The 17,251-nt window shown below is 37.2% G+C and overlaps 1 protein-coding gene across 2 annotated transcripts in view; it reads left to right on the top strand.

Annotated features, from left to right (window-relative positions):
• The first annotated feature begins 999 nt into the window (after nt 1-999).
• The window catches only part of adrb3a (adrenoceptor beta 3a), a 32,782-nt gene continuing 16,530 nt past the window's right edge, over nt 1,000-17,251 (top strand). The window contains exons 1-2 of one of the 2 annotated variants that reach the window (XM_067413251.1): nt 1,000-2,861; nt 3,389-4,076. In XM_067413251.1, the coding sequence (XP_067269352.1) occupies nt 1,588-2,861; nt 3,389-3,590 (1,476 nt within the window). In that variant the 5' untranslated portion in view covers nt 1,000-1,587 and the 3' untranslated portion in view covers nt 3,591-4,076. Of the gene's footprint in view, nt 2,862-3,388; nt 4,077-17,251 lie in introns of those variants that run through there. The other variant, XM_067413252.1, reaches the window with a different exon arrangement.

The raw sequence follows: 17,251 nt of genomic DNA, 5'->3' as shown, positions 1-17,251 counted from the left end.
TCACTTCTCCAGAAATACATGAAAGTAAGCGGCCAGTGAAGTGGGAGAAGAATAGAGTAAACTTTATAGTTATACACAATGTGTATCTGATTTTAACAAAACACCTTGCCATGTGATTTTAATGGATTGTTATTACTGCTTCCATTGACACCAGTGTGTATTTTACAAAGTATAAATGTATTGTTTATCTAGTACATGTATGGAACCTAAAATAAAGATGTGGTTGAAAACACTGAATAGTTGTCATATATGTCAAGTGCAGAGCGCGTCCATCTCTGGCTCAGCGCCACCCAAAGCAAGCAGCAATTTTGCGGTTGATCATGTGATGCCCTGAACGTTCTAATCACACCGGTGTGATCATAAGCTCCAGGGAACAGCCTAGACTGATCACACTTTAAAAAAAAAGTTTTTGTGCTTGCATCATCAGGTTCAATTCCCAAGAGAACACACATACTGATAAAATGTATACTTTAAACAAGTTGCAAGCTGCATTAGATAAAAGTGTCTGCCACATGAATAAATTAAATCATAATAATTTAATACTTTAATTATATTGTGATCATTTAACTATAATATATTTATATATAACATTTTTTTAAAGACTATCATTTGATATGTTCACTAACTGATCTCTGTATAATGTACATCTTGTAATTTAGCTGTTATTTTAATGTTGATACAGTTAGTTTTAATGTTGTAACAGGTTAACTTCAGTTTAGACATTCATATTATATGAGTCTGATTTGTGACAGACACGATAAAAATGGTTTTATGTTTGTTGCGTGTGTCCTTGTTGAAGAGAGAGAAATAAAGGGTGTGTGTGTGTGTTTGTGTGAATATTGGGAGTGAGGCACTCTTTACAACTCCACCCCTCTTGGGTGAAATGTGACGGCAACTACAGCATGCTGAGCACAGAGAGAGAGAGAGAGAGAGAGAGAGAGAGAGAGAGAGAGAGAGAGATCAGAGAGGGAGAGTACTTTACCACTGTTGATTGTCGGCAGTGTCACTGCTCCTTTGAGCTTTTGGCAGTAGAAGCACCTCCACTCGCTTGCTCCACACACGCGGCGGTAACACGCTGACTGAACCTCCTCCACTTCAGCTCAAACTCTACTTCAGCGGACTACTTCAACAGGATGGCTGCTTATCTGCCTTTTCTCTGGTGGCTTCAAGAGCTTTTCTAAAAGTTTGAATGTTTTTTCCCCAATCTCTCTTGGACCAGTTTTAAATCAGAATAAAAGGGACTTTATTTTTCTTTCCTCCTACATCTGCAGTTCAGATGTGTGGAACATAGCATATATGTTTTCTTCAAATGCTACAGGACAGCTGAATATGCATGTTCTTTTTTTTCAGGATGACTGAAGAATTTATGAACAGGAATTGATGCTGTTGTTCAAGATTTGGAGATACGGGGGTATAAAATGCAAGATTAAATAGAGTATCGACATGGTTTCTCAATAACTTCTTTACAGATCGAATAGACTTTTTGAGCACCTAGCTATGTCTATTTGCTGCTGCTTGTTTCTGATATTCAGTTTGAAAAATTGCATCTCTTGAATACTGAATACTTTGATCTCTGAATACTGAAACATGAGTAATAATTCGAGCAACACTTCCCTTGAAAATGAAGTACATTATCAAGCTTTTCATCTGTTCTTCATTGTGATCATCATCACGACTATCGTCCTGGGGAACCTTCTGGTCATCCTTGCCATAGCACGCACCACCCAGCTGCAGACCACAACGAATATCTTCATCATGTCTTTGGCATGTGCTGACCTCATAATGGGGGTGCTGGTGGTGCCACTGGCTGCCAAGATTGCTGTAACAGGGACCTGGTACCTTAGTAAGAATTTGTGCGATTTATGGACATCCGTTGATGTTTTATGCGTCACCGCCAGTATAGAGACCCTTTGCATCATCGCGGTGGATCGGTATATTGCGATCACACGGCCACTGCGGTATAAAGTGCTTCTGAATAAGTGCAGGGCTCGAATTATCGTTTGTGTTGTGTGGCTGGTCTCGGCTCTTATCTCCTTTGTCCCCATTATGAATGGGTCCTGGCATGTGAAGGGTGACGATTGTTACCAGAAAGCAGAGTGCTGTGATTTTGATACGACCGTACATTTTGCTATAATTTCATCAGTGGTTTCGTTCTACATCCCACTAATCATCATGATTTTCGTCTACGCTCGTGTCTTTCTTATTGCCACACGGCAGGTACAGCTAATCGACAAGAGCCGGCTGAGGTTTCAAAACGAGTGCATGGGAAATCAGGTACAGACGGCGATTCATGGCAACAACAACTTGCCTTCGATGTGCAATAACACCGGAGGCGTAATGGCAAGGCGCAAAAGTTCCCGCAGGCGACCGTCAAGATTAACTGTTTTGAAGGAGCACAAGGCCCTCAAGACGCTGGGCATCATCATGGGCATCTTCACACTGTGCTGGCTGCCTTTCTTTGTGGCGAACATCATAAAGGCCTTTTATCCACTTGTGCTGAAAGATTACGTTTTTCGTTACTTAAACTGGTTGGGCTACATCAACTCCGGCCTCAATCCCATCATCTACTGCAGAAGTCCAGAGTTTCGTGCGGCCTTCAAGAACATTCTTGGCTGTCCCTGGATAACCTCGCTGAGAATGAACTTCCTTTACAAGGAGCTTCGGACTCGATGCCCCTGCATCCTAGGGTCAGCAGAGACAGGAATGCCTGGATCTTTCGAGAAGCCCCCCACATCGTCAGGGACACTGCCTGGGGAAGGGAGCAGCCAGAGCAGCTACAGGAGTGATGAGCCGTCACCGGGACCACCGCACTCCAACGGCAGCATGTTCTTCAGTGATTTCTCCGAACCAGAGACAGAGCTGTAAGTGTCATTCTATTACTTACTTCTGGGCTGTCAAGTGTATCCTTAAAAAGAGTTTTACACATTCCTTTATACCTCACCATGCTGAGATTTATTTCAGCATTCATGTAAAGGGTGCACTTCTTGATTATGTATGACAGTATTAGGTCTGCAGTGTTGGTGCCATTGAATGACTGAAATCAATTTCCCTGAATCAATGTCAGTAGGGCTCAATATCACATGTCCAGTGAATTTTAAACCTGCTGTTATCAGGTGACCTAAAGTTGTGAACGCGCTTGTGGCAACTTTTCTCAGGGGGATACAGCCCTGTGAGAAGTGCGTCAAGGTTGACCAGGGCAATGTTGAAATTATCTCGGATTACAGAGCGATTGAATGTGTACAACATTTCACGCAAAAATTAATGACTTGTTACTGTACTGCTTATGGTGGAATGTAAAGCAGCCAGGTGACATTTATGTAGGGGGGGGGGGGGGGATGGATAGGGTTGAGTATACAAGGTTTAAGCTCATAATTGCTTGTGTTTATAGGTGGAAAACAGAAACAAGTGGGCCAGTTAAACCTAATGCAGATGAAGTTTCCTCTGGGGAGCTACAACACTTCATGTTCATAAGCAAAACTGGCATGAGGACAGATTTTTGCGCTGGTTTGAACATTTTGGCATTATCTTTAAAAGAACACATGTCAGCAGAAAGGTATGAGGAATGGAACAGGACACAAGCTCTGATATGAAAGAGAAAACATGTGCTCTAAACCTAGCTCTTTCTCTTAAATGCCCAAGAGAACTGACCAGCTTAAAAGAGGCAGACTTGGCCTTTTGTTCATTTTTTGTTGGACGCTAAATTGTTGATAATGATTAAGTAACTTCTTTATATAAAAAAGTATCTTTACTTGTAAAATATGAAAGACAGAAGCTGAAATATATGATCATGAATTCCCTAGAAATCAAAATGGGAGCAAGAAAAAAAGGATATGTAAATGGATACATAATAAGGATATATAAAAACCCTTCAGTATTGTTTTGTTTCATAACGCATTTGGAACATTTTCTAGTCTGTCGGATTTACAATGTAGGAAGTGATCCGATAATTGTAGGGTTTTATCCAGAAAATGTGGTAGTTACTTTAATGACTCGGTGGAAGAGACCAATTTTAAGATGTTTTTGTGGGTTTTCATTTGTACAAGCACAGAGCTTTTGCAATACAGAGAATAAATGCTTATACCACATTAAATATTATGTTTTTAAAATGTTTTATTTTATAAAATAGTATCAGTGCACTGAATAATTATCACAGATAGTAAACTTTTTTTTTTTTTTTTTCGATATAGGATTTTTAATTTACTAAAATAGCATTTGGTTTTGCTTTGTATATAAAGGGTTTTCAGGAAATACTTTTCCTAGAATGGGGGAGACACACTTGACTATCACAGTACAGGGTTTACAGCAGCTGTTAGGGGCCTGGGTGGGCAAGCCCTGGAGACATTTCCTAGCCACAATGAAGTGGAAACAATGCACACGCATACGCATCTCACATTCAAACACAGCCATGTAAACCAGACATCACAGGAGAGACATGCAGTTTTGAGGAAATAGTTTAAAAAAGCATAATAATCTTTCGCTCAGAAAACCTTTTTTTGTTGTTGTTGTTGGTTCAAAACAGTCCCACTGAATTAAAGACACTTTTGTTTTGCATTATTGCTAACTCTTTACATATAGTTTTAATCTATATTTCAATAATAAATAACTATAGAGTCTTAATTGATTAAACTGTATCTATATGTATATATATATATATATATATATATATATATATATATATATATATATATATATATATATATATATATATATATATATATATATATATATAAAAAAAGGAATTTTCTATTTTATAAAGGGAAAATAAATTTTATATCACAAATGTAAAGCTTAATTTTCTCTTGAAGACATGAAGTACAAGAAGCTAAAACCCAGACATACTCCATGCGAGGAGTAAAAAGGCTGTGGCTGAGAGCAAAAGGTAGAAATGGAGAGAAAGGAACAACTTAAAGCAATTCTGAGCGACTTCAATCTCCAAATGCTTGAAGCTGGGAGTTCACTGGTGTCAGGTAGCCCATTTCGACAAACAAATCACATTATTATGTGTATAGCTCACCAACTTACGAGTAGATAGAGTAAAATTTGATCAGCTGTGATGTCTGAAGCCCTTTTATGTAAACTGTGTACTTGTTTTTTTGTACACTGTGACCAGGTCTCCAGTGAGATTTATTTAACACGGGTGAAGCTGGAACATTTTGTCTAGCAAAATGTAATAAGACAAAATGAGCATTTTGAGTATTTATAGTGCAGTGTATTATGAAAGCTGCCCTTGTAGACATACAGTAATTCAAATAATGACAGATGGAAGATAATGTGTTTTGTTTAACGGGAAGTCAACATTTTGCTGCTCTGTGCTGCTGATGGGTACATTTTGTGTTGCCGACAGAAACACGCATGAAAGCCACAATGATTGCTTTGTGTTTCAGCGAGCGCATTAAGACACTATGTGTATTGATTAACCCTCCGTGAGAAAGAGCTTTATAAGGACACTTGTTGCCAAACGTGCGTCAATTGTGGTAGTAGAGCATAACTTCTGTAGATGCTAAATATGGATTTATTGCTGTCCATAAATTTGTTGCTACCTCTAAATGAACTTGTGTCAGTGAGAATGAGGTGGTTTCTGTCGTGTTTTTTTGGCAAGTTTTAGGGCCCCTCTGTTGCTTCTCTAACACCCCCAGGAGCTGATAAACTTTATCACTGAAACACAACACTTCCGCCTTCGAGGAGAAGCTGTTTATGACCTAAACAGAATTTTTATCAGAATTTCAAAAACTATGGTAACACTTTACACTAAGGTTTATTAGTTAACATTAGTTAAATACATTAGTTAGCAAGAACTAATAATGAACTACACTTATAAAGCATTTATTACTCTTTGTTAATGTTAACTTCAATATTCGCAAATACTTAATTGCAATCTTGTTAACATTAGTTAATGCACTGTGAACTAACATGAACAAACCATAAACAGCTGGATTTTTTTTTTAACTAACCTTAACAAAGATGAACAAATACAGTAACAAACTTATTGTTCATGTTTATATATATATATCTATATATATCTCTCTCTCTCTCTCTCTATATATATATATATATATATATATATATATATATATATATATATATATATATATATATATATATATATATATATATATATATATATATATATATATATATATATATATAGTGGGTACGGAAAGTATTCAGACTCACTTAAATTTTTCACTCTTTGTTATATTGCAGCCATTTGCTAAAATCATTTATTTATTTTTTTCTCATGAATGTACACACAGCACCCCATATTGACAGAAAAACAGAATTGTTGACATTTTTGCAGATTTATTAAAAAAGAAAAACTGAAATATCACATGGCCCTAAGTATTCAGACCCTTTGTTCAATATTTAGCCATGAGTCTTTTTGGGAAAGCTGTTTTTCACACCTGGATTTGGGGATCCTCTGCCATTCCTCCTTGCAGATCTTCTACAGTTCTGACAGGTTGGATAGTAAACGTTGGTGGACAGTCATTTTCAGGTCTCTCCAGAGATGCTCAATTGGGTTTAAGTAAGGGCTCTGGCTGGGCCATTCAAGAACAGTCACAGAGTCGTAACCCACTCCTTTGTTATTTTAGCTGTGTGCTTAGGGTCATTGTCTTGTTGAAAGGTGAACCTTCGGCCCAGTCTGAGATCTTGAGCACTCTGGAGAAGGTTTTCGTCCAGGATATCCCTGTACTTGGCCCATTCATCTTTCCCCCGATTGCAACCAGTCATCCTGTCCCTGCAGCTGAAAAACACCCCCACTGCATGATGCTGCCACCACCATGCTTCACTGTTGGGAATGTATTGGACAGGTGATATATTTCTCCACACATACAACTTAAAATTAAGGCCAAAAAGTTCTATCTTGGTCTCATCCGACCAGATAATCTTATTTCTCACCATCTTGGAATCCTTCAGGTGTTTTTTAGCAAACGTTGATGTGTCTTGCACTGAGGAGAGGCTTCCATCGGGCCACTCTGCCATAAAGCTTCGACTGGTGGAGGGCTGCAGTGATGGTTGACTTTCTACAACTTTCTCCCATCTCCCAACTGCATCTCTGGAGCTCAGCCACAGTGATCTTTGGGTTCTTCTTTAGCTCTCTCACCAAGGCTCTTCTCCCCCGATAGCTTAGTTTGGCCGGACGACCAGCTCTTAGGAACCTTAAGTGCAGCAGTATTTTTTTTTTTTGTAACCTTGGTCAGATCTGTGCCTTGCCACATTTCTGTCTCTGAGCTCTTCAGGCAGTTCCTTTGACCTCATGATTCTCATTTGCTCTGACATGCACTGTGAACTGTAAGGTCCTATATAGACAGGTGTGTGGTGGACCTAATCATGTCCAATCAGTATAATCAAACACAGCTGGACTTCAATGAAGGTGTAGAACCATCTCAAGGATGATCAGAAGAAATGGACAGCACCTCAGTTAAATATATGAGTATCACAGCAAAGGGTCTGAATACTTAGGACCAAATGATATTTCAGTTTTTCTTTTTTAATAAATCTGCAAAAATGTCAACAACAACATTTCGCTGGCTTCCATTGGTAGCAGTACAATGTATTTTCCGCCAACTGGCAGCTTGTGGTTTCGAAATATTATTGGGTAAACTGGCAACGTGCAGTATCAGACAGACAAAAACAAACACTGGACACACATTTCAAAGCAGAATAACTGGCTGTAGCATTACTTTTCTGAGAAACAAGTAGGTGAATTTAGCATGTTTACTAAATATCTGCAAACATATTATGGTATTTTTATGCTTTAGTAAAGTAAAAAACTTACATAGAGTGCCTTCAAGAAAGTGTCAACTGTAATTATAGATGTAGTTACAAAAATGAATCAAAATGTAATTACATTCAGGTAATTTTTAAAATGTAAGTATAGATGTAAAACTTGTATGTACACAATAAGTGGATTGGATCAATTGAATAATTTAAATGTTAGTACGTAGTAGTTAAGGCCACCTAATATAAAGTGGATCCATGTATACTTATAAAATACTATTGTTAATTTATCAATAAAGGAACTGCTATACTGTGAATATGTATCTATATTAGTCTGTAAAAAGATTCTGTGAAAATCTTCTGCCTATAGTGTCAGTCATATCTGCAAAAATTACGGTTTAGTGTTACAGTCTGTTTCGTAATTCTTGACAGACTTATTAAAAAGCTCAGATTAATAAAGATATCTTCTAGTTCTAGTTTGTCATTGCGTGCAGAAAACATAGGCATGCATGCTAACAGATAATATCTGATAAAAAACCTGATATAAATGTGCACAGTTTTCCCCATTTTCGCCAGTGGTCTACATATTCAAATATTATTGCAAATTTTTGTTTGTGCCGCATTTGCAACTATTTTAGCCGCTGTCTGGAGCCCTTGTTTGATTTGAACTGTGTTCAATGTTTTTGCATCATAGTGTGCTCCATTTTGTCATATTATCTGCAAGTATCAAAGGTCACTAAACGAAGCAGTGAACGCAGACCTTACTCCTCCAACACATTTGCATACTAAAGTCAAAGACTGTTTTGAGTGGAGCACGTCCATTTGTTCTCTGCTGATGTTTGGCCAAAAGAAATAAGTTACGTTTACCTATCCATACAATGAGCAAATTAGATGGACAGATCAAAAGTAAAGTTTAGTTGGGAAAATAATCAAATGAGTTAATGTAGGAGACTATGCAGGGCAAAAAGTCTATCTGCACTTCTCTCTGCATTACCCCGTAGGATCACAATGTTCTACTTTAAAAAAGAACAGTTGTTTTTTAAAAATGGAACAGCGTTAAATCAGGATATTATTTCATTATGAGCGAGCCTGGAAATTTCCATTCGCTGAATTAAAAATTGCGTCATGCCGTATGACATCCTACAAATTAGGATGTCTGTTCCATCTGATCATGACTCCACTGATTTAAAAACCGTTTGCGAATCAGGCTGTTACTGTAAGGCTGTCTGACACCTGTGTGCTTATTTTCCTGGAGCTTGACATTACAAACAGGTGCTTAATCACTGAATAGGTTTATGAGGAAGAACACAATACAGCTGACAAGCCAAGGCTGGCATAATGGCTTATCTGCTCTCATCGCCTTCATTGCTGTAACAGTGGGGCACCATGTTTCCACAGATCAGAGGTTTATCGCCACCATCAGCTACTGGTATCGCTCTCTGGCTACTGTTGATCTTTACAAGAAAGGGGAGCTAAGATTGGCTCGTGATTGATAAATAACTCAGGCACAACAGGTTTCGGTTTGAGATCTCAAATCAAGGAGCGGCAGAGTAGAGGGAGTTAAACAACTTTTTTTTTTCCTGTTCCATTTAAAGGGAGACTTCAGCCACAGCAGCTAAAAACTGGTCATTTACTCACCCTCATGTCGTTCTATTGAATGCAAAAAGATAAATTCTGAAGAAGCTGTTGGTTAATCCTTTCCATATTACAATGGGTACATTTACAGGCACCCTCATAATGCTGTTTGTATTAAAATTCACCTTATGTAAACGCAATACTTTGATGACACTGATGTGATTAAGCTCATAATCATAGCAACCGTATTCATAAAATATGTAGCATATGGCAATTTTAATCACAATAAACAGTAAAAAAAATTTAAAAAAAGTTTCTATGCCTAAAATTAAGTACTGTCAACTTTGATTTTTAAGTCATTTCAACTTTAATTACATTAAACTGACTTTAAAAAAAACAAGTTGAATTTTCTATAACTTAAAGAGATAATTCCCTCAAAAATGAAAATTAGCCCATAATTTACTCACCCTCAAGCCATTCTAGGTGTATATGAAATTTTATTTTACAATCAGAGTTATATATAAAAAAAATGTCCTGGCTAATACAAGCTTTATAATGGCAGTTGGCAGCCCAAAATTTTAAGCCCCAAAAAAAGCGCCTCCATCCATTATAAAAGTAATGCACATGGCTCCGTGGGGTTAATAAAGGCCTTCTGCATTCAACTCACTCTTGCAGTTCAAAATGCTTACGCTATGTTCGTTGTTATCATCACGCCACTTGCGCTTTTTCCGTAAGTTGAATACGGAAGCCGGTTTGCCAGAAGTTAGATATTTTATGTGTTAAATAGATATTTTTCTTACAAAAACCCATCGATTCGCTTCAGAAAGCCTTTATTAACCCCCCGAATGCCATGTAGATTACTTTTTTTGGCTTCAAATTTTGGGCTGCCATTCACTGCCGTTACAATGCTTAGAAGAGCCAGGACATATTTTTATATAATTCATATTGTATTTGTCTGAAAGAAGAATGTCATCTACACCTTTACGATGGCTTGAGGGTGAGTAAATCATGGAGTATTTTTTTATTTCTGGGTGTACTGGTTTAACTCATCAAAATAAGTTAAAGGGATAATGGAATTTTTTTTTGCAGTGCATGCAAACGTTATAATCAATCTACTCCATTCTGACCAAAGTGCACATGTGCTTGTGACGTACATGGATGACGCTGACTCAGAAACATGGCTTTAAAGTAGACAGCACATTTTTGAGTACTGAACACATGTAGTTCATGTTGACAATGTTGCACAACATTATATACAATATATAGCCTACTGATGGGCGAAAATATTGCAAAAAAAAAAAAAAAAAAATGTAGGCACATCACTGAAAAAAAACATTGGCTAGAAATGCGTTTTGCAGATTGTTGTAGATTAAAACAGTGGCCAGTAAGACATCTACCATATGAGTTCATCATTTGTGCTGTGCCTGTATAAATAACCACCATTCATTGCAGTGAGTGAAGAGGTTTGCCCTTGTCATGAAAATATCTTACTGTGATTAAGTCCGTAAGAATCTAATTATCGGAGCGCATGTAAACATGGCCGATGAATGAAGACCAAGCAGGATCCAAAAAAAACAAATTAAATTAAGCATAATACAAGTAGTTGGCAACACTTTACAATACGGTTAAAATTAGTTAATGCATTAGTTAACATGAACTAATCATGACAAACAACCCCTCTATTAGTTCATTGTTGTTAATGCTAGTTGATAAAAATGCAGCTGTTTATGCTTTGTTCATGTTAGTTCACATTGCATTAACTAATGTTAACACGATTTTAATAATACATTAGTAAATGTTGAAAATAACATTAAGAAAGATCAATAAATGCTTTATAAGTGCAGTTCATCATTAGTTCATGTTAACTAATGTAGTTAACTAATATTAACTAATGAACCTTATTGTAAAGTGTTACCAAATTGTTCATATACAACTATATTCAAAGCTTTAAGAACTATAACGCCATGAATAACTAGTGAACAAAAGTTGAATCTTTTCGTTTCAATAGCCCAAAATAAAGGCTTATCCAGTTCACAAAACTTTAAATGATTCAATCACAAATCAGACTGATTTGATTCTCAGGTTCAGCTCATAGTAGTGAAACATTTTATATATTTTACCTTTAATGATGGTGGTGTTTCATCCATAAACATATACAAGGGTGAGTATTGAATTGAATTACTATTTCTTTGAAGTGTATGCAGTTGCATATAACAAAAGTTAAATGACCATTAATATATGAACAATGAATATGCCCAGATGGCCTTGAGTTTCCGAATAACGCCCTCTGTACATGTGCATCGAGCCATATGTTGTAAATCAGTGCATGCCTTCAAATGATTGCTCTATCATTCTCTGTGAGAAAAAAAAAAGAGCTGGAGTAAAAAGAACGAATTGCAGAAAAAAGTGCAGACAGAATAAGCAATGAGGTAATTCTCTGCAACAGGATATAAACTCAATATGGAAAAGAGCTCTTTTAGCCACAAATATAGAGCAAATCAGCTAGATCTAGCAATCCCTATCTGCCTGCTATGAGACGACCTCACTGCTATTCTCATTTCAGGAGATGATCCCTTTCTGAGGACACCTGAGTCTAAGCTTATAACTCTTTATCAGCCGGGGCTTTGGCATCCATTCAGTTTAAATGGTTTACTCTCATCCGTTCCTCTGGTCATTTTGACCCGAAATTATTTTTTGCAATTAACCTAGTGTCACTCTTCATCAGAGTTGTCCAAGACCTTAGGACTTTTGTCAAACTTGAACCATGACTACACACACACACACTCACACGTTTGTTTTTGTGACATATGGGGACATTCCATAGGCATAATGGTTTTTATACCGTACAAACCGTATTGTCTATCCCCTTACACTGCCCTTACCCATCACAGGAAAGATTCAGCATTTTTTACTTTAAAAAACAAACAAAAAATTCATCCTGTATGATTTATAAGCATTTTGAAAAGTGGGGACATGGCCAATGTCCTCATATTTCACCCTCTCCTTTTAATACCAATGTCATACCTATGTTATTATACACATTTGTGTCCTCATATGTCACAAAAACATGCCCACACACAACACACACACACACACACACACACACACAAATTGACTGGATCCATGGCTTTTGTGGTTGAGATGAAAAATCAGTCGCTCGCAGGTCAATTTGACCCTCTTATGAATGAATGGAGTGCAGTATACATAGAACCCCTCAAAATGAAATGCTCAAAATTAAAACTAAGCTTTACCATAAAATATTTTTCTAATATCTACATATGTGTCTGAATACATTCTGAAGAGACAAACTCAAGAACTAACTTTAGGACCCAGCATAGTCTCGCACAGCCGGACCTTCAGACTGACGGCCAGACAGAAGGTCTGGACTCTACCACAGGTTTCATTGGTCAAGGACCGCCCAAGAGGAGACTTGACTGACCTAAATCACAACCGATCACAGTTTGTTTTGTTCAGGGGTGTGAAAATGTAAAGTCAATGTCTCTGCAATAACAGACCAGCATGCATCTAAAAATGATTCATTTAAGAACGTTGTGCAAGTTTACTGCAACAATGGAGCCGAGAACTTCACATATAGAAAATCCAGCGTTTAGTCGATCGTAGTTAGCACTCATTGACACAGCGTTCTTCCACGAAGGAGTTTGGCATTACGGCATTTGTTTACAGGCGGACTGTTAAAGAAGAATGCGACACACTCATCTCACAAAGATGACAACTTCGAAACTGTGCATCAGACGTTCAGCCAATGGTCCTTGGGCACGACGTCTGAGGCTAAGACTAGACCTAGCGGAATAGCTCCTTTGCTCCATAAGGCCATCTAGATGCAAAATTCATGAAATATCATGTTATATTATTATTATTATTTCCACAAGAGGTCAGCAGAGACACCCACTGTCAGATATTCTGAGCTGAATTAAAGGATTAGTTCACTTCAAAATGAAACTTTCCTGATAATTTACTCACCCCATCTCATCCAAGATATTCATGTCTTTCTTTAGTTGAAAATAAATGAGGAATTTTTTGTTTGTTTTTTCTCCACATAATGCACTTCTATGGTAACCAACGGGTTGAAGGTCCAAATCAATGCGGTTTCAAAGGGCTTCAGAGGCTCTGTGCGATCCCAGCTGAGCAATAGGGTCTTATCTAGCAAAAAAAAAGAAAAAAAAAGAGATGTATATACTTTTTAACCTAAACTGCTCATCTTGTGACGTGTCATGGGTAGCGTAATCACGTCGAAAATGTCACGCTAGATGTAGGTGGTAAAAAATTCCCTGTGTTTACAAAGTGTACATGCGAACACTAATACAAACATCCTTTTGCAATAAAAAGGTAAAACAATGATGTCGGAAGATTTTGAAGTTGTATTAGTTTTGTTCGCTTGGGGCAGTACTTCTGCCTACGTCTAAGCATGACCTTTTCGATGTGATTACGGAACCCTTGGCAGGTCACAGAGCGGTGCAAGATGAGCAGTTGAGGTTAAAAAGTATATAATTTTTTCTTGAAAATGTCTGAACGTTTTGCTAGATAAGACTCTATTCCTCATCTGGGATCGTGCAGAGCCTCTGAAGCCCTTTGAAACTGCATTGATTTGGACCTTCAACTGTTGGTTGCCATCAAAGTCCATTATGTAGAGAAAAATCCTGGCATGTTTTCCTCCAAAAACGTAATTTATTTTTGTCTAAAGAAACAAACAAACAAACAAACAAACACCTTGGATTGTTATTTTGAATTTTAGTTGAAAAAATGTGAAGAATGTGCTTAAATGATATTATTTATTGATAAAATCAGGTAATTCAAAGGTATATATATATATATATATATATATATATATATATATATATATATATATATATATATATATATATATATATAATTGTAATAAGATTACTTCTGCTTGTACTTTAAAAAATAAAGGTAGTTGGGAAAGTTTCTACATAATATTAAAATCTTCTTTGCACTTCCTCTTTTAAGAACTTTTCACTGAAAGGTTATTTGAGGAACCCAACATGGTGGTTCTATGGCATCGCTAAGAAACTCTTTTGAGAGCTTTATTTATAAAAGTATGGGGTCACCTTGGCGCCAGCAAAAACACATTTGTAGAAAAATATTAAACTAATCAAACTAAAGCAATAGAGTCAATATCAACAGTGTACACCAGTAAGAGAGATATTTATTTTACAGTATATCAGTATAGTTATTCAATTTAAAAGATTTTAAAGATTTAAAGATTATGAGAGCATTATGTTGATAGAGTACTTTAATAATATAATAATAATTCCATATTTGCATACCACTTTCTTGGATGCTACTTGAATTGGGATAAATCTTTTTAACCATGCCCTATGCTGCACAGTGAAGTCGAGATAAAATGATATGCTATAAGAAAAAAAAAAAAGAAGATACTGAACTCGGTGAACTCTACAAGTAGTGGACGACTGAACTGGAGATCTCATTAGATCCATTAAAGCTCATTACATGCAAAATATCACAGGAGCTTGAAAATTGGGATATTCAAGCGAACAGCTAGAGAATAAAAAACGAGGGATGTCACGGGGTTAAAAGGATAATGGTTCAGGTTGTTGAAAAATGATTTGCTGAGTGTCAGAAAGATGTGGTTTCGCTTGTTTTGGATGTCTTGCTGAGATCAGAGTTCTCCTCGTGCAGGGAAAATTGGAGACGGCTTTCAAACAGCAGGAGAATAATAACTCAGGCGGCCGCAACAGTCAAACCCTCAGATCTGAGAGTGTAATAGTCTACCTGGAGAGGTTTTCTTTCCAAAGAAGAGATCTAGGTATGGCCCCATACCCATATCAACACCTTAAAATGCTTTGCAAGGCTGTCACGTATACAGCAGGCGATGGGAGTGGGGGCAGTGGAGTAAATGTTTCCCATGGTTCAGTTGCAACAAATAGAGCTCTTTTTCTAGCCTCAAAAGGACTTTTGACAGTTTAAAGGAAATTCCACCAATTTTTCAAAATGTCCTCAATATGTTGGTGCGCAGATGTAGACAAGGCCACTTTGTATTATCACAGGCACCTCACTAATCGCTGGTCATTGCAAAACAGCTTTGAAAAAAAAGAGTAAAAGAAAAAGCTATACAATATCTCATGAGATGTTAAGGAATCCATCACATTAATTAAACCATTGTTATGGGTAATTAATAAAGACTATTATTAGAAAACATTATGATCTATCTGCTGGCTTTACTAAATTTGAGCACTTAATACATTTCAAGACAGAAGCCTTAAAGGCTTTATACATCTCTTTGTCTTGATTTCTAGAACAAAAATCTAAACATAATTTAATCTAAAATATTGACTTGAGAATCCAAAGAATTTTCAGACTTTTCAAGGTTTTTAACCCAATACAAAATAGCATCAAAGTCAACATTGTCCAGTTTGCCACCAAAGCATCTATATAATTGAAATGATGCTGACTATTGTTTAATAATAGCCATTTAGCCACCATTTGAAAGTAATCATTTTTGATAATTCATAAAATTATAATGAAATTTGTAACACAACTGGACAATGATCATGTTTTGTAACATTTAATACTACTTACAACTAGGGCTGTCCTTGACTAAGGATTTAGACCAGGGGTCGGACTCCGGTCCTGATCCGGACCACGAGATGCATCCATCCGGACCGCGAAGCCTTTTGACACACTGAAATAACTAAATGCCTAATGCGATTTAAAATAAATAAATAAATAATCACATTTATATCAGGCAGCTCAGTAGAACCGTTTTTCCTATGTTGCCACGGTTGCGTTGACAGTTAAAGGGGTCGCACACCGGACTGAAGCTCATGGGCGCGTCTCAGGATCTCACAGCGGACGCACACATTACGCGCGAGCTCAGTTTTGAATCGACTCCTGACAGAAGAACTTCACGATGAGTGTATCTCTTGTAGCACAGGGTGAAATCAGTATGTACATGGAGGATTTGAGGGAAATATAATATAAATGTAATACATCGTGCAGCTCTTCTGTCAGAAGTCGATTCAAAACTGAGCTTGCGCGTATGTGAGCGTCCAGTGTGAGATCCTGAGACGCGCCCATGAGCTTCAGTCCGGTGTGCGGCTACGTTACTATGCTCACTATATGTTTAGGCGCGCAGTGAAGAGACTGAAGAAAGCGGCGCGCAAAACAGAGGCTGAATCAGAAATTGGCCCCTTAACCCTCATCCACTATTCCCTACGTTAGTCCACTATTACAGTTCACTTGAAGGAGTGAATGAAAACGAGTGCGTGAAGTCGGACAGCTGTTGTGTGTACATCGGCTGTACACTCTTATTGCGGTGCAACATGTGAGTACACTCAAACATGTCCACTGTGGTTTCGGACGCCACTACAAATGGCTGTCCCCTCAAATAATGCCCTATTTAGGGTATAGGGGCGATTTCTGATTCAGCCATACACATTTTAAAGACCCCTTTATCCTCAGCAGTCTGAGGTAAGGGCGCAGAAAATAAATGAGCCAATTTCTCACATGCACTGAAGTTCAGACAATGTAGCTATATTCACTTTTTTATTATTATTATTATTTATTTTTTTTGGAACAAGGAATGTTTATGCTTCCATTCCATCTTTACGTTCAACTCAGCTCAGCCTTTTGAGAGGTTATTTACGTTTTTCTGGATTTAAAGGAACAGTTGAAATAAAGAGATAAAATATTTTGTGGACTTTTTCATTTTTCCAACACTGGTGGCACCTTATTTTTGCCTGTTTGTGTTTCTGGATGATATTGCTAATGATTTTTTACCAGTGCAATTTGAAGCACAGAGAGAGCAGTGCTGAAGATAGTCTCTACCTAACTAAATGTAGGCTATACATGTGAATGAACATAACATTATGTTATGAGATTTCTGTTTTGTTTTTTAACCAGGAGGGTTTGTGTTCATTGATTGTTACTGTTTATCTCAGTTCAGCAGAAAAAG

The sequence above is a fragment of the Pseudorasbora parva genome, chromosome 13 (assembly GCF_024679245.1).
Source record: "Pseudorasbora parva isolate DD20220531a chromosome 13, ASM2467924v1, whole genome shotgun sequence".
Taxonomy (NCBI): Eukaryota; Metazoa; Chordata; class Actinopteri; order Cypriniformes; family Gobionidae; genus Pseudorasbora; species Pseudorasbora parva.
This window is presented reverse-complemented; position numbering and strand designations above follow the sequence as displayed.